Consider the following 19720-nt stretch of genomic DNA (forward strand, 5'->3'; position numbering starts at 1 on the left):
ATTGTCTTATTTTTCCAGGGACCTAAAGAACAGAGTGGTGGTTAATCTGTGATATGACATCATTAACATATTCTTAGGTCTCCACAGAATATGGAATGACTTGGACATGGGGGCACATTTGGATCAATAGCTATGACACACTGAAGCGTTTTATGAGTCATTGCATATTAGAATGGCTCGTATCATACAAATGAACAGCTGAATCTCCACATGTCTTAATGGTTCATCTTTTTCAGTGTGACATATACAAGGTCTGGAGGGAGAATATTAGGATCAGCTCAGCCCCTGAAAACTGAGTCTTTAGGGAAAGATTTAAATAATAGCTTACAAAGAGTACTGACTTGGGAGCTTTCACACTTGGAAGGCAGCCTTACGTTCATTTTATCTAAATCGTAGGTGGTATGTGATCTAATGAATTAATGAGGTCTGAGTCTGATCAGATTCGCCTTCCAGAGTTATGTTTATTTAATGTGCTTTAACCCAGAAAATGAATATTTGCTGGTGAGCACCAAACAACTGTGCGCCACAGTGCTTGAGCGAGTCAGGTCCTGAGGCCACTCCGGCGATCCTCCTTACAATTCACGTGAATTCCTACTGCAGGACAAAGCATCTGACCGTTTGGAGGATGCTTCTGTAGTCCCAGGAATCCACAGTGAGTTAGAGTCTAGACTCAGTCATTTTTCAGGGTCAGGGGAGGAGGGAGAAGTAGCAAATCAGATATGCCCAAAACGTTACAGAGGTAATGGTGAATCCAGGATGCTGCTGTCAGCCTGTGCATTGTGAAGAAGGCAATCATAGCCGAGCAGCCGCGAGAGCAGGAGCAGCAGCGTTCTAAGAAGCAGTCACATAAACAGCAGCAGGAGTAGGCCTCCTCCTTTTTAAAAGCAGAATACTGCAGGGTCGTGAAATGCAAGATTCTCAGATGTTTGAACATCTCCCGAGTTGAGAATGGCTACTGTAAAAGCGTCACCAAGAAACTCTGATGATCTGGACAATCCTAACTCTGTGTTAGCAATACTTACTTCTGGAAAATTAATGCTACTTCTTGTAGATTTCTGCAAATAGGAAACCCCCTTGAAGAGGATCTCAAATTACACCCCCCCCCAAAAAAAAGACAAACAGGGGAGAACAAAGTTTTGGCATGCCTGCAGCAACAGTGGCTTTTTTAGAAACTACCTAGGAGGCAGAAGCTAAGTGATTTGTTCATGCCTCTTACCTGGGAGTAGAAGGTGGGAAGAAATGGACCGAGGCTGTGACAGGAAGACAAGGCACAGTGCAGCTTGGTGAAGCCACACGCTGACTGCGTTCTGCCCCCTCTTCATGCAGTGCTGCGGGCTGGTGCATCGCCGGCGAGTACGGGTGTCCTATGTAAGTTTCTATTGCTGTAGAATTGCAGCTGGGAGCTGAAAATACTATTCGTGTCTGTCTGGTGCATGTTGCCTCTTTTGGCTGTTTTTAATCCCTGTGCTGAAGCAACCAGACAGTTGATCATTTCGTACCCTGAGTTTTCAAGGAATCTGAGGTATAGGAGATTCTGAGATATTTTCCCCGAACCAGAGATGTTTTTATCTATCTTTTGTGCCTTGTGACTTTGATAAGGTTGGAAATAACTTGCACAGGGATGGGTTTGAGAAGACCATTGTCTCAGAGATTTGTCTCATTCAAACCAGTTGATATTCTCTGTCACCTAGAGTAGTCCTGTTTTCATATTTGAATGATGGCATGGTGGGGGGAAGAAATACTATGAAGTTTGACAAATTATAGATAGGCACAGATGCTAACACGAAATCCAATTTTGAGCCGCTTCAGAAACATAGTAGATAATAATCACTGGATGGATGACACAGCTGTTGCCACAGCTTTATCGTCCTGTGACTCTTTCACTGAAATAGCCCTTCTTTCCCGGCCCTCCTGTGTTTTGCAAAATGGCTGTCTGAGTATTAAATTCTACAAGGCAGACTCACACAAATATTGAAGTATCACTACTTAACATGATTGGATGCTAATTGAAATATGCTGTGCCGTGCACTCGCCGACCAGCTCCGAGCAAGTGCTGGCTTGATTTCCTACTCCTTTTGCGTGCAGCCACTCTTTTCAGGGAGGGATGTGAAAGGGAGCAGGTTTATGCAGGCTGGGCAAACTGCAGTGCTGAATTGCTTAACACTGTTTTGACATTTCTGGCTGCAAAACAAATAGAAAATTGACAAAGCAAGCTAATCGATACTTCAAGTATTGAAGGTAAAGAAACCCATGACCTTGGAAAATGAGCCACAAAAGGAGATATGCGTGAGACTTCAGGACAAACAAGGTCAAAATCTGTTACAAGATCAGTAATAAAGTTGGAAACGGTGAGGGGGTGGGGTGGGAAGGTCGGAAAGGGATAACCATAGGGTCAGATCTTAGAGGATTCAATTTGATTAAATAAGTAAAAGCATGAAAAACCCCTTTCATTTAAAGGTTTTTGTCATTGTTACATATTTGGTGCCATTTGTCTTTTGAATGCAACAGTTGACATATCAGAAATCAATGGAATAGTGAGGTAACCAGCCAAGATTTCTAAAGCCAGCGTCTGCAGGGATAGATGGTTTTTATCCAATCAAAAAATGAATTGCTTTTTAAATAAGATTTGGGAATAAGTGTTAAAAACTTTTTAGAGTATAAGATTAGCCACTTGAAGAAAAGCTTAAGTGAAAAGCAAAAATAATTTCAATTTAAAAAACCATCATTCTAGAATAATGAAGAGTGAGAATTACTTAGCTTTATGTGTCTCTGATTATTCTTGTATGATGAGAAGAAACCCGTGGTTTTGTGTGCCTACTGAATACAGAAATTCTGAAATAAGGCCTCCAACAAAGCACCAAATGTTTACCCTACTTATTTTAGTTCTTTTCCTTACATCGAACATGTAAATAAATAGAAGAGGCAGAGAAATCTGGATTTTTGAAGTCTTGACTGAAAGATACAGAGACTTGGTTCATCTGCTTATTCTCCAACATTTTTACCCTGTGTTTTGGATAAAGTACCAGAAAATATATAGCACAAATGTCTTTTAAAGATAAAAGAAATGCATAGCCTTGGTCACTAGAAATAAATTTTCCTTTCCTTTAGAGTGTTTCTCTCTTAGGAAGCCTAGCCTCTAAGCCACCTGCTGCTGTATTTCTGTATTAACCTCTCTTCCTTGACACTCTAGGGACTGCAGCTTTCTTTGTACATGGCCAACCCAGAGTGGAGCATACACTAAATCTGAAACCAAATTTTTTCCTTGGAGGAAGAGAACCCACTGTGCATCTGTCTGTGACAGAGACTTTTGATTTGTCCGCAAAGCAGATGAGACTTGAGGCTGCTCATTGAATTCAAAGGGCAGCCAGACCTCATGTGTTGCTAGTGATTAGGACCTCGTCACACTGCTTGGGCTGTCCTGGTGTCCCTTCTCAAATCTGTTGTCAATGTCAAGGATTGACAGTTGAGATAATACTGGAACTAAATTCCAATATGTATATACATACATGTATGTCTGTATCTGTTTGATATAATTCTATAGAGAATATATTTTTGATATGATACAAATCACTTGATAAATATGCATCTTTGTGTGCCTGTATCTTAATTGTTCACTAGTTCTTATACCTTTTTTTCTTTTTAGTATGACAGCTTTCTTAAGAAGTCCTCCTACTCAAGCACTGTCTCTCAGAAAGAATAGGAAAGTTATGTGGGTTTCAAAGAAAGTTATATGCATATGCCATAGTTCTTTATTTCTAGGTTTTTACCTTTCTAAGTTGTTGCTTTTATTAGGTTCCCTCCCCTCACTTGTTTAACGTTACCTTCAGATTCAAAACCTCTGAGCAGTGGGCTCCCAGAAGGAGGCTGTAGGCTGTATCCCTGTCTTGCTCTTCAAGACTCAATGCAGAAGCCTTTTATTCTTGACATAATTATTGATGTTCAATATCGAGTCTTCATTCTTTTGTTTACTGCTAACCATCATTCTTTTAGATCTCAGCTTTACAGCTCAGAAGTAATTCCTGTGTTTACCTAAACTGTCTTGCTATTCCGTTAAGGACATGAAAATCTATGAGCTGAATAAATACTCTTAAATTTAAAAGGACTTATAAGCATGGTGAGCTCGGCGTGCATTTCTGTGAGACACTTCTGAAGTATTGACATTTGCATGCTTTGGGGAGCAGAGATACTAACTCTTGGTAAGCTTTTTAAAAAATGTTTTAATTTTTTGAGCACATAATAGATGTATATATCTATGGGGTGCATGAGGTGTTTGAATACAAGTATGCAATGCATAATAATTTATCCATCCCCTTAAACATTTATCCTTTGAGTTACAAACAATCCAGTTATACCCTTTTGGCTATTTTAAAATATATAATTGTTGAAGTATAACATACGTGAGAAAAGTGGGTGCAGGAGTTATAAGTGTTGAGCTTGAAGAATGTTCTCAAAGTGAACAGGCCTCAATTTGACCAACACTCAAATCGAGAAGCCAAGCATTGTGATCTCCCCTCTCCTCCCTTCCAATTCCAGCTGCCCCCTGCCTCCCCCAGGGTACCCACTAATCTGTCTTCTAACATCATGGGTTAGTTTTTTCCTGTTTCTGAATTTTATTCAAATGAACTCAAACAGTGTGTACTCTTCCCCCGTCCAGCTTGTGTTGCTCATCATTGTATTCGTGATATTTTATTTTATTTATTTTTGAGACAGAATCTCGTTCTGTTGCCCAGGCTGGAGAGCAGTGGCATGATCTCAGCTCACTGCAGCCTCCGCCTCTTGGGTTCAAATGAGTCTCCTGCCTCAGCCTCCTGAGTAGCTGGGACTAGAGGCACATGTCACCATGCCCAGTTTCACTGTGTTAGCCAGGATGGTCTCTATCTCCTGACCTCATGATCCACCCGCCTCAGCCTCCCAAAGTGCTGGGATTACAGGTGTTAGCCACCGTGCCCAGCCTGTATTCATGGTATTAATCCATGTGGCTACACATGGGTGAGGTAGTAGTTTCTCATGCTCACAGCTGTATAGTATTCCACTGTGTGGCTCTACTATGACTTAGTGATCCATTCTACTGTTGATGGGCATTTGGGTAGTTTCCAGTTTGGGGCTATCATAAACAGTACTGTTATAAGCACTTGAGACATGCCATATCATAAATAGTACTGTTATAAACACTTGGGACATGCCATATTGTGAACATTTATGAATGCATTTCTGTTGGATGCAAATCAAGGATGCAAAGCAAATGTATAAATACATTGTGCTTAAGTAGAAGCTGGTCAACAGCTTTCTAAAATATCGGGTCAATGTTCACTCCACTTGTGTGCCTCACCTACACCTAGTATTGTCATTTGCATTTTAGCTTGTCTGGCGAGTATGTCAAAGTATCCCATTATGGCTTTGCTGTGCATTTCCCTGATAACTAATGAGGTCAAGCACCTTTTCATATATTTATTGACCATTTAGCCATCTTCTTTTCTTTTCTTTTTTTTTTTTTTTAGACAGAGTCTCTGTATCACCCAGGATGGAGTGTAATGGCACAATCTCGGCTCACTGCAACCTCCTCCTCCTAGTTTCAAGCAATTCTCCTGCTTCAGCCTCCTGAGTAGCTGGGACTAGAGGTGCCCATTACCATGCCTGGCTAATTTTTGTGTTTTTAGTAGAGATGGGATTTCACCATATTGGTTAGGCTAGTGTTGAACTCCTGACCTTGGGATCTGCCCAACTTGGCCTCTCAAAGTGCTAGGGTTACATACATGAGCCATCACACCTGGCCATTTGGCCATCTTCTTTTGTCAATCACCTGTTCAAGTGTCTTGCTTCTTTTTATCTTAGGTCACCTGTCTTTGGAGGCCTTTTCTTTCAGAAAAGAACTGGCAAGGAGAAAAGCACCTGGTGATTAGCATAACAAAATCATTAAAGACAAATGTTACAGAAAGAGATAGATACCAATGGAATCAGACTTAACCTGGGTTTGAATTTTGATATACTCATTAATTTACTGTGTGATAGTGGGGTTCTTTTCTTTCTTTGAGTCTCAGTTTTCCCATCCATAAATTAGGATAATAGTATAATTTCAAAGGTTTATTGTAGGAGTTAAGATGAAATAATGTTTGTGCTCACTTCCTTCTGGTCTGATACGTAGCTGCTTTTCAAAAATGAGTAGTCACTGTGATAAGAGATCATGAAGCGGAGGAACTTGCTGTCTTCTTGGTGCTTGCCTGTGTTAATTGCTAACTACTAATAGTCTTGGAAAGCTTCAGTAAATGAGTAGATACTGGAAAGTAACGTAGTCTAGATATTACTGATTTCTTATAAGATCACACTTTCCATAGTATATGATCACCTTTGAGCCTGCAGGGCATTTAAATGTCACCCAATGTCATTGCATTTGTGTATATATCATAACTTAAGCAGTTCGGTACCTTAGTTAAATTCTGATTGTTATAATTACCCAATGCACATTCACGTAGTCCTTCAAAGTTTACAAAGTACCTTTATGCCCACGTTTTCATTTGACATTAAAGCGATCACTAGGGGTAGGCAGAAGAAGTGATGATACTTCATTTGATGGATGAGAAAACTTGAGATCAGGGAAATACACTGTACTGCCAAAGGCCCCAGAGTCTGAAGATGGTCAAGCTGAGATTCAAGCTGAAATTGACTCTTATTCCATGTATGGTAGTTTGTTCATTTTGTTTGGAATGTCTTTCCAAGTTAAAATAATGGGATTATAATTAAATTTAATTAACACAAAATGTTGTCGTGCTTCTGGGTATAAAAAACAATTATCACCAGGCTAGAGAAGTGCTGAGGTGCCAGTTCACAGAGATTTCTGTTTAGCAGAGTGTAGGTAATATACTTTTTTTAAATTGTGCTTTTTCACTCATAATTTATACTTTTCACAAGTGATCAGAATTATTCTGCCAGTTAAAATAAGTATGAGCAGGCCGGGCATGGTGGCTCACATCTGTAATCCCAGCACTTTGAGACGCCAAGGTGAGTAGGTAACTTGAGGTCAGGAGTTCAGGACCAGCCTGGCCAACAGGGTGAAACCCCGTCTCTACTGAAAATACAAAAAATTAGCTTGGCATGGTGGCAAAGGATTGTAATCCCAGTTACTCGGGAGGCTGAGGTGGGAGAATCACTGGAACCCCAGAGGTGGAGACTGCAGTGAGCCAAGATCGTGACACTGTACTTCAGCCTGGGAAACTGAGCGAGATTCCATCTGAAAAAAAAAAAAAAATAAGTAAATAAATAAAATAAGTTTGAGCTATACACTTATATAGGCTTTGGGAAATATATTTTAATAGTAAATGATTTTTAAAGGTACATATGTGTATGTGTGTATATATATTTGTATATGTGTGTATATACTATATATCTATATTTGTGTGTGTGTGTGTGTGTATCTGTTTCATTAAATCATTCAGAGATTTTCCAGATATGTCTTAAGATACCCTTTAAGGATGGATTTTAAGACCTGTATTTTTTAATGTCAAGTTCATATATGTATTTTAATAAGAGATTGCTAACTTTTCTCAGTTGGAACTACATGTGTTTTTATTAGTAGTAGCTTTTAATATTGGCCATGTTAAAATCCTTAAATTTTTCAGAGCTTTAGATTTGGCTTTAATTAAAAACCTCCAATACATAATGACATTTTATTAAAAGAAGATAAGAGGCCAGGTTTGGTGGCTCGCTCCTGTAATCCCAGCACTTTGGGAAGCCAAGGTGGGTGGATCACCTGAGGTCAAGATTTCGAAACCAGCCTGACCGGCATGGTGAAACCCCATCTCTACTAAAAATACAAAAATTAGTGAGACGTGGTGGCGAGCACCTGTAATCCCAGTTACTCGGGAGGCTGCGGCATGAGAATCACTTGAACCCAGGAGATGGAGGTTACAGTGAGCCAAGATCACGCCACTGTACTTCAGCTTGGGTGACAGTGTGAGACTCTGTCTTAAAAAAGAAAAGAAAAAAAATAAGGTAAACTTTCCTATAAACATTAAGGAGTACAGATGCAGGAAAATGAAGTTAAGTTGGTGGTTGGCAACCTCTGGGCATGTGTAGAGAATGAGCTTGTCTGCAAATGTTCAGGGGATGGGACCCTCCAGTTGCCTTAGCACCTCCCAGCATGTCCACAGTTAACACTCATCACGTTTTCTTCCCATTGGAGAGGGAGCTTAATGTGTGAATGACGACACTCCGGGACAGGAGTCTAACCTTTACACATTGGAGAACCTTCTCCCGGTCACTCCATCACTCTGTGCCTCACCTTCCCTTTCTATGAAACAAGGGTAATAATAGAATCTTACTCTTAAGTTTTCTATGGTTATTAAATGTGTTAAACTGTGAGAACACTTGGCACATAGTACTCAAGTAAATGTGAACTTTTTTTTTCTTTTTGAGACAGTCTCTCTCTGTTGCCCAGGCTGGAGTGCAGTGGCATGATCTCAGCTCACTACAACCTCTGCCTTCTGGGTTCAAGTGATTCTCCTGTCTCAGCCTCAAGAGTAGCTAGGATTACAGGCACGCACCACCAAACCTGGCTAATTTTTTTGTATTTTTAGTAGAGACAGGGTTTCACCATGTTTGTCAGGCTGGTCTTGAACTCCTGACCTCAGGTGAGCCGCCCACCTCAGCCTCCCAAAGTGCTGGGATTATAGGCATGAGCCACCATGTAAGGTGAACTCCTTTAAATGTAGGTATCCCCACGTGGCTCTGCATCTGAACACCACTTCTCCTATGCTGAAAAAGAGCAATCCCTTCTAGAAGGATGCCTCCATTGTTTTAAAGAAAGCTTTTGTAAAGCGGATCGAATTATGTAGGGCTGCAGTGGTCATCATCTAACTGTTCATTTATGAAGGAATTACTGAGTCCCTGCTCTTTGCCCAGGGCTGTTCTGAAAGTTAGAAATGCAGAGAGGAATTAAACCTTTCTTCTCTGTTCTCAGGAAAGTCTAGTCTAGTGGTGGAAATATATTAGTTTCTGGAACATTAAAATGTGTTTGACATAACAGGATCATCTGACAATAGGAAAAAAATCAATGTTCTACCACCTATAGTAGGAAATAGCATATGGGCATTAAAGAGGAAAAGCTAGATTTGTATAGACTCACATAGAAGGAGTTCTATAGTCTGAGAATATGTTATATAAAAATTAAGACGTGGAACAGTGTATTTAGTATGATTGCATTTATTCTACATGTGTTTGTGTTCATACTGATGTTTGCATTTATATTGGTGTTTGTGTGTATAGAGGTCTAAAAGACTTTAACAATATACAGACAGCTCATGAATATGAGATTATAAAGGAACAGGTGAGATTTTACCTTTTACATCATTAAGTATGATATAATAAGTATGTTTTAATTTAATAATAAATATGTAATGTGACACATGCCTTAAAATTAGTTTATCCCTCACCTTTTTTTAGAAGGGCTTATAACATTTAAATATATGTTATTGCCTAGCTTACTAGAAAACATTCAACTTGAATGCATTGAGCAAAAGTAGTCCATAAATCGAGGAGTCTGTTGATTGAGAATTGTCATATATACTCAAAGTACTTTGGAATAAAGAAAGGCAAGGTCTGGCTTGTTCTATAGGCCTGGCCTTCACGGGATGTTACCTATGGAGGTGCTTAATGGAGGGTTAGGGTTAAGTACTTTGCTTTGCATGATAAGACTCTGTTCCATGAAGGGTAGTCAGATCCTACTGAGTTGATTTGCACTGTGCTATGCCTTAGTTGCTGGCACATTTCCTAAGTAAATGAAGGTCAGAAGGAATATGCGAGATCTAAGCAGGTGAATTTATATCATCATAAGAGATATTTTCATTAATTTGTGCTAGCCTGCTGAGTCCTCCATACCACTCATGATGCTCAGATGGTCACATCTGTTCGACCTGGCCCCATCCCACTGTCTAAAACACGTTTCCCTTCACTTCTATGATACCATATTCTTCTGTCTCAATTTTTCTCTTCCTATTTCTCCTCATCGACATCTGATAAATTCAATGTCTTGCCATGTTGGTATTCCTTCAGGTGGTCATAAGTCTGTCTTCAACTCTAGAGAAGCTGGTGGTAACATAACCTTGGAAGAATGCTTAGAAGAAAATATGAAAAAAAATAGGCCTAGAAAAAATGGCTAGGGAAATTGAAGTTAAACTTTTTTGCGCATATGCCAATGGCTACCAAATCAATATGCCCAGCCCAGATCTTTCTTCCAAGTTTTAGACCCATATTCAAAAGTTTCCAGCCATGTCTATTTGGAAACTCTCCAGGCACTGTAAACAAGGTCTATGCAAGACTGAGTCCATCATTGCGGTCCTTTTCCTCCCTGCCTCTGCTCCTCCCTTCCACTCTCCCACCCCTGCTTGTATCTACTCCTCATTTTCTGGTTAGATTAAATGACATTGTTATACTCTCCATTGTCCAGCAAGACACATGGTCACTGTCCCTCTTCTTTACTTTCTGATCCATTCAGTCGTGTTCATTCATTCCTACTTCCTGGAGAGCTCTGGAGTCTTTTCTTTCTATTCCACCCATCTCAATCCTAGTGTAGGTGGCTGTTATTTCCTTCCCACATTACCACAGCAACTGCAGTAGTCCATTCTCACCCGACTATGAAGAAATAACCAAGACTGGGTAATTTATAAAGGAAACATATTTGACTCACAGTTCCTCATAACTAGGGAGGCCTCAGGAAACTTACAGTCATGGCAGAAGGCGAAGGAGAACTCAGCACCTTCTTCACATGGCAGCAGGAGAGAGAAGAGAGCAAAGGGGGAAGAGCCCTTTATAAAACCATCAGACTTCTTAAGAACTCACTGTCACAAGAAGAGCATGGAGGAAACTGCCTCCATGATCCGGTTACCTCCACCAGGTCCCTCCCTCGATAAGTGGGGATTATGGGGATTACAATCCCAGATGAGATTTGGATGGGGAAAAAGCCAAACGGTTTATCAGCAGCCTCCTACCTGGTCACCCCACCTTGGTCTTCATCCTCCAGCGTCCATTCTCCACGTTGGAACTCCCATTGTGATTTTTCTCAAAAGCAATCATGGTATTTCTCTGCTTAAAGCCCCCAGTTGGTTCCCATTTTCTGAGAATATGAGTGCAATCTGAGCAATATTGCTATGAGACACTTCTTGATCAAGCCACTGTTTGTCTCCTCAGCCTCAACTCTCAGCAGCTTCATCCTCTGAAGTCCCAGTGGCATTGAATTTCATACAGTTGCCCAAGAACCATCTTTCTTTTGCCTGTACGCCTCCATAGTCTTGGTTAGGTATCCTTGCTTTTCCCGTGTAGTAACACACACCCTGCCTTCTCCTAATTATCCCTTTAGTTGTCTGCCCGCTTTTGGACCGAAATCTCTTTCATTCCTTTGTTGTTGTTGTATCCGTTGCCCAGCAAGAATGCCTGGTCTCTCACAGACACTCAAGATGTAATTGTTGAATGCATATATACATAATGCTGGGGAAATATTAACTATTTACTTTTTCACTACTACTCCTTTATTCCTATTGTCATTATAGTATGTCATTTTGGGGGAATAATCTCAGTGAGTATATGAAGCTCCCCCCAGATACTTCATTGATGTATGTGATATATGTGAAATTCACTATATACTTGTGTGTATAAACACACATACACACAGCTTTGTGATGGTATAAATGTTCCTTGGTCTGGTCAAATGCATAAAATGGAAGAGAAATTTGGTTGCTAGAGTTTGAAACTATGTAATCATTCCCTCTTTTGGCCTCTTTTCCTGATTTAGATGATATTCTTTATTTCTTTTGAGGATTTAAAGCAAGAAGCAGCTAGGACCTGCTGAAGTGCAGAAGAGATCTGAGTACTGATTGAAAGCATGAAATTGACTAAAACCCACAAACTAACTTTGTTTTAAAGCATCAGTTACAAGAGTAATAATATGTTTAAAAAGTTAATATGTTTAAAAACAAAAAACGTATCATCAAGCACAGCCTTTTAAAAATAAAAACACCATCAGATTATTTAAAGCCTTGAGTTAAAGGCTTTAATGGCCATCTTCCCTAACATCTTTACCATATATAAAGAAGGCAGCTCCTATTTTAGGAGATGTGTCCCTCCTCCTCCCTTCCCCTGGTTGCAGCACAGGCAGGTAGCCTTTCTCTGAAGCAGCCTTTTGTGTTGTTGGTTTAGAGGCTTTCATTGCCAGCTGACCTTTCAGCTGAATAGATCTGTTTCCCATTGAGCCAGACTCCTGTGTTTGTTCTCTTCCTTGGTATTACATTGAGATAACAGCCAGTTCTCATCTGTTTGAATCATCAGAAGTAGCTTTATTTTTTGTTTACTGGGTTTTTTTTCTTCCTTGTACTTTTGTGATGAGCAGGTCACCATTCTCCTCCCTAACATCAAAGGAATAAATCATTTATGTAACTCACCCTGATTTCCAAACCGTAAACTTGAATAGAGAGAGAAAGAGACAAGGGTTCTGTGGCAAGTTCCATCTCTTACCATCTTTTTTCTTTCTTCCTTTCTTTTTTTCTGGTAATGTTTTCAGCCAGTCTGTGAAGCTTCCCCAGAAAGGTCCCATTGACTTCTCTACGGTAGTTTCATTATTGGCTGAATCAGTTGTTTCTTTGGAGCAGATAAGATATTATGAAACAATGAGATAGCTGCTCAAAAGAGTGGATCACAACCTTTTCTTCTACACAGATGAGTGGGATATGGTCTTAATAGGAACAGAGGCTTCTTAATGACTTTCAACCCTCCTAGTTAAGGAAGGGTGAGCTGAAAGAATCTGCTTGGAAGATCTGGAATCCCTCCCTTCCTCTCCCCCAAAATTCTATGCCTCTGTATTCATAAATATCTTCCAAAACTTTAGTGAGGGTAGATAATATAATTTGGTGATACATGATACAAATCACCTCTTACTAATTTAAAAGAAGAAATTCATTGGAGGTTTGTAGTAATGCTTCTGATAGGGTTTGGCTCTGTGTCTCCACCCAAATTTTACCTTGAAGTATAATAATCCCCACGAGTCATGGGAAGGACCAGGTGGGAGGTAATTGAATCATGGGGGCAGATTTTTCCCATGCTGTTCTCCTGTTAGTGAATAAGTCTCCTGAGATCTTAAAATGAGGATGGTTTTATAAAGGGGAGCTCCTCTGCACCAGCCCTCTTGCCTGTCACCATGTAAGACGTGCCTTTGCTCTTCCTTTGCCTTCTGCCATTGATTGTGAGGCCTCCCCAGCCATGAGGAGCTATAAATTCATTAAACCTCTTTCTTTTATAAATTACCCAGTTTCAGGTATGTCTTTTTTTAGCAGCATGAGAAGGGACCAATACAGCTTCTTAGTATGTCCTTTGGGTCACTAGCATTAGGATTATCGGGGATGTTTTTCCAAAAAAAAAATGCAGATCCCTGGAAACCATCCTCGACCCATGGACTCTGAGTCTCAGGGATAGATCTTGATAATTTAATGTTTAATAATCTCTCAGTATGACTTCAGTGTGTATCATTATCGTTTGAGGGCTACTGGCCAATAGTAGAGCTATGGAAGGAAATCTGGAGGTTAGGACTGCTCTGAGAATTTCAGTATTGGGAACTGCGGCAGGGCTCTTCGGAGTCCATCTTTTGAGGTGAGTCAGCTCACCTCAAGTCAACTGGTGTCAAGTGTCTCCAGGTTCAAGTTCCTAGCAGAGAGGATCAGAGTGACCTGGCTTGATCTCCCCAGGCCAGGAGAGGGGAGGGCAACTTGACTGGCTCTCTCACCAAGCCTGCAGGCAGTGGAGGGAGAGGAAGATTTCCCTGGGGAAAAACCCAAGTGCTGTTTTCTGGGAAAAAAAAAAAGGGGGGGTGGGGGTTGGGAATCCTGGGCAGATAAAAGCCACAGATATTTTTTGCACCTACATAGAACCTAATGATACCATTTTAAAAAATGAACCATGCTCTCCTGTGGCGAAAGCTTAGAAAGTGAAGAATTAACATATTTAAGCTTAGCAACGCTGATGTTTCTCATTACATAAATGGGGATTATGGAAATGGTAGCTAATGGTGATGGAGTTTATGAGGAGACATCCAGAATTCAAAATACAGAATTGCCTTTCCAGTAGGATTTGTACCCAGCAAAAACTTTCAGAGTAGGGACTCAATATTTGAATTAATTTAAGTAGTCATGGCAATAAAGATTTTACACAGATATTCAGTAAGTATTGGCAACTTATTGAATTATAATACTGAATTATGGTAGAAGTTAGCAGAATGGACTGGGCAACACTTTGAAGAACATATTTATGAAATAACTAAAACGAAATACCATATGCTCTTTAATTCCTTGCAAGGTGCAGCTTCTACTTCTAGATCCAGTTCATATCATGTATTTCTTCTTGTTGTTAGAATTTCTTCTTGTTGGAACCACGGGTCTGAACAGACACAGTTCCGATGAATATCTAGAAGGAAAGATAGAATTTGGAGTTTGTTTTTCCAGAAAGTTCCACTCCTTGGGGGGGTCCTACTAACCTTTAACTGTGAAATCATAATGGATGCTGCAGAAGGAGGATGTCCTGTGTATAGTGAACTACATTGTGTACTCTGTTGGCAACTTCCTTTGTATGAGGTGAATTTGGGTAAAATAAATCAATCTGACTACTTATTTTGATGAAAAGAAATGCCAGTCCAGACATAAAAAAAAAAAAAGAGAGAAGTTACCTGCAGTAGAAAGAAAAAAAATATTTTACAAATTGTTCAAACTATGAGTGACTCTCAGCACCCCTCGACACTCGCTTTTATCTGAAAGGACACTGAAAAGATCTTAAAAAGCGACTTAAGCTTGTACAAGAAGGTTCCTCAGCTTCCTCCTGAATGCCGGCTTCTCCAATGTGAATGTGGCTTCTCCAATGTGAATGTGGCTTCTCCAATGTGAATGTGGCTTCTCCAATGTGAATGTGGCTTCTCCAATCTGAATGCCTGCTTCTCCAATCTGAATGTGGCTTCTCCAATCTGAATGTGGCTTCTCCAATCTGAATGCCTGCTTCTCCAATCTGAATGTGGCTTCTCCAATCTGAATGTGGCTTCTCCAATCTGAATGTGGCAGCAGTACAGAAAGACCCTAGAATTTCTCACCTTGTATGTAAGTGCCCTAAGCAAGGTTTGCCTCTGAATTTTTGTTTGATTAAAGATGAGTGAAGAGAGGGCCAGAGCTTCTCTATGTCAGGACCTCTCTTCCTTCAGGGTTATAAATATTTTTTAAAAGAAATACACAATTTTTTTCTTATATAGTGCAGACCTTCACTTAATTTAAAGTCTTATGGCTTTAAAAATGTATTATTTAAAATAACCCTTGGTCAGTCCTCCTCAAAGCACCAATTTCATAGAAATTTCATTTCTAAACTATAATTACAACATGCTTATAATCATTTTAAAGCATTTTAAAGCATATTTTTAAATGATAGGATTCTTATTTCTACACACCAAAAAACACTTAAAATTTTAAAATGAATCTCGGCTTCAAAGGGAAAAAGCTGGAGGGTACTTTTCTGAGTTTTCATTTTTTCCCTCTGTATGATTTCTTAATGCACAGCTTTATTTTTTTCCCATAAACTTAACTCTTGAGCCATGATTGACAGTACAATCAGATTAAAGAATACTCTTTTAAAAGACACTGATTTGGATTCTAATCCATAAAAAAGAAAGGAGATGAAAGCTGGCATTTTATGACTTGATTTTTTTTTTTTTAGTTTCTCTCTTGTTGCCCAGGCTGGAGTGTAATGGCAATTCTCCTGCCTCAGCCTCCTGAGTAGCTAGGATTACACACATCAGCCACTGTGCCTGGCTGATTTTTGTACTTTTAGTAGAGACGGGGTTTCACCATGTTGGCCAGCTGGTCTTGAACTCCTGACGTCAGATGATCCACCTACCTTGGCCTCCCAAAGTGCTGGGAATACAGGTGTGAACCACCAACCCTGACCCTGTGTTTACCTTTTTCGTCCTTGATGAGACAGGTGTTTCTCATGGCATTTTGTGCAGTCATTAAGTCAGCCAGGATTTCACCCTGACAGATGTGCTCCGTTGCTATCTGGAGAAAATGGCAGGAGCTCAGAGTTCTCTTAGTTTCCCCTGTGATTTGATTTCTGGCTATAGACTTTAGTTTACTGCCAGGCTTCTGAGGGTCAGATTTAAGTACTGTTGTGCCATCTAAATACTAGCTTTCCAAACTCATTTCCCAGCTTTATCTTGTTAATGCCAACTTCATGAAGGGGAAAGGTTAGCTTCATAAGGGAATAGATACAAGAGACTACAGACAAACCTGGTTGTGAATATTAGCTTCTAGGAGCTGTTGGAAGAGTCTGCACAGAACATTAGTCTCATATTAAGCATCAGGAAGACTAGCTGGTGGATGCTGAGCTTAAAACCTAAGTAATGGGATGATCTGTGCAGCACACCACGATGGCACGTCCTGCACATGTACCCCTGAACGTAATTTAAAAGTTGAAGACTTTAAAAAATAAAAAGGAAATATATCTTTCTAAAAAAAATGTTTTGTATTAAGTAAATGGAGTCATGAAGAAAATAAAATTGGATTGTATTCACCCATGCAACTGGTCATGGTTTTAAAATTTTCATGTTAAATAATGGCTTGGCTTTTTGTAAACTGCATGGAATAACACAAAACATGTTTTATTCATGGATTCTTAATTACTGTGAAGACCAGGTAAGCTCAAGATTTTACATTTTGAAGTAGGACTTTACTGCCAGTTGTTATTAGTAATTTGAACCAATTTCTCTGATTCCAAAATACTGACTTAATAACCACCAGAGTGGTGAAACTTTGTTCAGATTTGATGAGGAATTTCTGGTTAAATTTTCTTTATTCTGTGTCTATCTTTCGTACATTTTAACAAGTCAAAGCCTTAACACATATTTTATAATAATCTCAAATAACTAATCAATAAATACAGGGCATCTCTGTACCATGTAGAATTTTCAGTTTCACATAGTATAAAAGATTAGAACTGTTACGGACTTCGGGCAAAAGTGATGATCTCAGACAATTTCATGATAAACGCAACTTAGAAGCAAAGAGTGAAATAGAATAAGCAACATTATGAAGTAGATGATTGCCAGACGTGGTGACTGATATCTATAATCCCAACACTTTGGGAGGCTGAGGCAGGTGTGGGTCACAAGGTCAGGAGTTCGAGATCAGCCTGGCTAATATGGTGAAACCCCATTTCTACTAAAAATACAAAAATTAACCGGATGTGGTGGTGGGCGCCTGTAGTTGCAGCTACTCAGGAGGCTGAGGCAGGAGGATCACTTGAACCTGGGAGGCAGAGATTGCAGTGAGCTGAGATCATGCCACTGCACTCCATCCTGGGCAACAGAGTGAGACTCTGTTTCGAGAAAAAAAAAAAAAAAGTGGATGATTTGACCAGCCTTACTGGAAATGTCAATCATGTACTTGCTAGCCTACAGCCTTCTGCTACATGAAGCTGCTCAATTCACAGTCACTGCCAAATGGCAGCTCTGTATATACAAACTACATGGACAGCACCCTCAGCCCACAAACAAGCAGCCAAAATGCATTCAGTTGAGCACTTAGACTTAGGAATTTGAATGGAGAATTCACAGAATCAGTTAGCAGTGGAGCAAGAGCTGAAAAATGACCATGTATGAGAATTAGAATCATGGAGGGTTGGATACAAGGTACGCATTCAGCTCTGTAATCCCAGAGCTTTGGGAGGCCAAGGTTGGAGGATTTTTTTTTCTTTGAGACAGTATTTCACTTTTTTGTCCAGGTTGGAGTGGAATGAAGTGATGCAATCTTGGCTCACTGCAATCTCCGCCTCCCGGGTTCAAGTGATTTCCTGCCTCCGCCTCCCAAGTAGCTGGGATTATAGGCATGTGCCACCACGCTCAGCTAATTTTTGTATTTTTAGTAGAGACGGGGTTTCGCCTGTGTCTTGAACTCCTGACCTCAGGCAATCCACCTACCTCAGCCTCCCAAAGCGCTAGGATTATAGGTGTGAGCCACCACACCCAGCCTTGCAGGAGGATCTTTTGAGGCCATGAGTTCAAGACCAGACAGGGCAACATAACGAAACCCCCATCTCCACTAAAGAATTATTAGTCCGGTGTGGTGGCATGCATCTGTAGTCCCAGCTACTTGGGAGGCTGAGGTGGGAGGATCACTTGAGCCTGGGAGGTCGAGGCTGCAGTGAGCCATGTTCATGCCACTGCATTCCAGCCTGAGGGATGGAGTGAGACCTTGTCTCTTAGAAGAAAAATGTCATGGCAAGTCATGGCAAGCCAAATTTTGAGTAAAGAATCCCGTGAGGCAGTGGAAGTCATGCGATAAGGAATCTGCATGGGAAAGGGAGAGAGTCATCCAGGTGTCACAGGGTGCAGACCGTAGAGCTTGCAGGAAGAGTGGCCTATAAAGGTGACACTCTTTATAGAAAGAAGGTTGTGTTCATGGCAGAACATCAGAGTGAAGATCGGAAGTTGCCTCTGGTTTTCCTCACGTCTTATGATCGGGCTTTTCTGAGTTGCCACAAGTGTGTATCCTTTAAGGCCCTCCCACTTGTGGGGACTTCAGTGATCTCTGTTCTTTTCCACTGAATGGCCCAAACTCTAACACACCTCGGAAAAAATGTGATCAACCAAGGAGACAAAAGGGAGTGAGCACTAAATGTTAGCATAACTTTAAATGATGTGACATGATAAATCAACATAAAGAGGAAATATATATGCGGAGGTTTCTAAAGCACAAATGGTAATGCAAACATATCTCATGAATTAGGAAGTGAGACATACTTCATCTTCAGCTTAGCAATGTCTACATTTATTCATTTATTCAATATTTATTTTGTGCCTACCATGTCTCAGATACCATGTTTTTCTTGGGGGATGTAAAGATGAATCAGACTGAGCATGGTGGCTCACGCCTGTAATCCCAACACTTTGAGAGGCCAAGGCAGGCACATCACAAGGTCAGGAGTTTGAACCAGCCTGACCAATGTGGTGAAACACTGTCTCTACTAAAAGTACAAAAATTAGCCAGGCGTGGTGGCATGTGCCTGTCATCACAGCTACTCAAAGGCTGAGGCAGAAGAATTGCTTGAACTCCAGAGATAGACCTTGCAGTGAGCCAAGATTGCGTCGCTATGCTCCATTCTGGGTGACAGAGCATGAGAGAATCTGTCTCAAAAAATAATAAATAAATTAAAAATAAAAATGAATCAAATAATCCTCTCCTGTAAGGAACTCGTAGTGTAGCAGCTAGAATGAGACATCTCTTTAATTTTTTCCTTTTTTTTTTTTTCTTTGAATTGATTGCTTTTGATTCCTGAGTCAATCTGTTATCCTCACTTAGGCAGATCGTGTATGGGAATTTGGGAGCCAGTTTCCTATAACCAGCCATAGCCTGATGTGATTAATTATACTTATATTTTGGTTCAAATCTTGGATTTGAGTAACCTAGGTACTATACAGAAATGGATATTTTTCAGCTAATGGATAAAGATTTGTGTTCCAGTAAATCAAGTTAGAAGGAAAAGATTGTCCTTAATATTGCTGCTACTATGTAGATTAACTTTAAGCCTAATTATATTACTGCTATGCATACCTCATGATGAGAGAAATGCGGGATTTGGCTTATGACTTGAGGTGGTGGCTGAGCACGGTGGCTCACACCTATAATCCCAGCACTTTGGGAGGCCACGGCAGAAGGAT

The 19720-nt window shown here is 40.3% G+C and overlaps 1 protein-coding gene across 6 annotated transcripts in view; it reads left to right on the forward strand.

Annotated features, from left to right (window-relative positions):
- The window catches only part of CACNB2 (calcium voltage-gated channel auxiliary subunit beta 2), a 402304-nt gene that overhangs the window by 123780 nt on the left and 258804 nt on the right, over positions 1–19720 (forward strand). For 2 of the 6 annotated variants that reach the window (XM_002750082.7, XM_002750083.7), the window contains exon 1: positions 775–1368. The exons of the other annotated variants lie outside the window; for them this stretch is intronic. In XM_002750082.7, the coding sequence (XP_002750128.3) occupies positions 1321–1368 (48 nt within the window). In that variant the 5' untranslated portion in view covers positions 775–1320. Of the gene's footprint in view, positions 1–774; positions 1369–19720 lie in introns of those variants that run through there. 6 annotated transcript variants of the gene reach the window in all.

Source organism: Callithrix jacchus, chromosome 7, assembly GCF_049354715.1.
Source record: "Callithrix jacchus isolate 240 chromosome 7, calJac240_pri, whole genome shotgun sequence".
NCBI classification, from domain to species: Eukaryota; Metazoa; Chordata; class Mammalia; order Primates; family Cebidae; genus Callithrix; species Callithrix jacchus.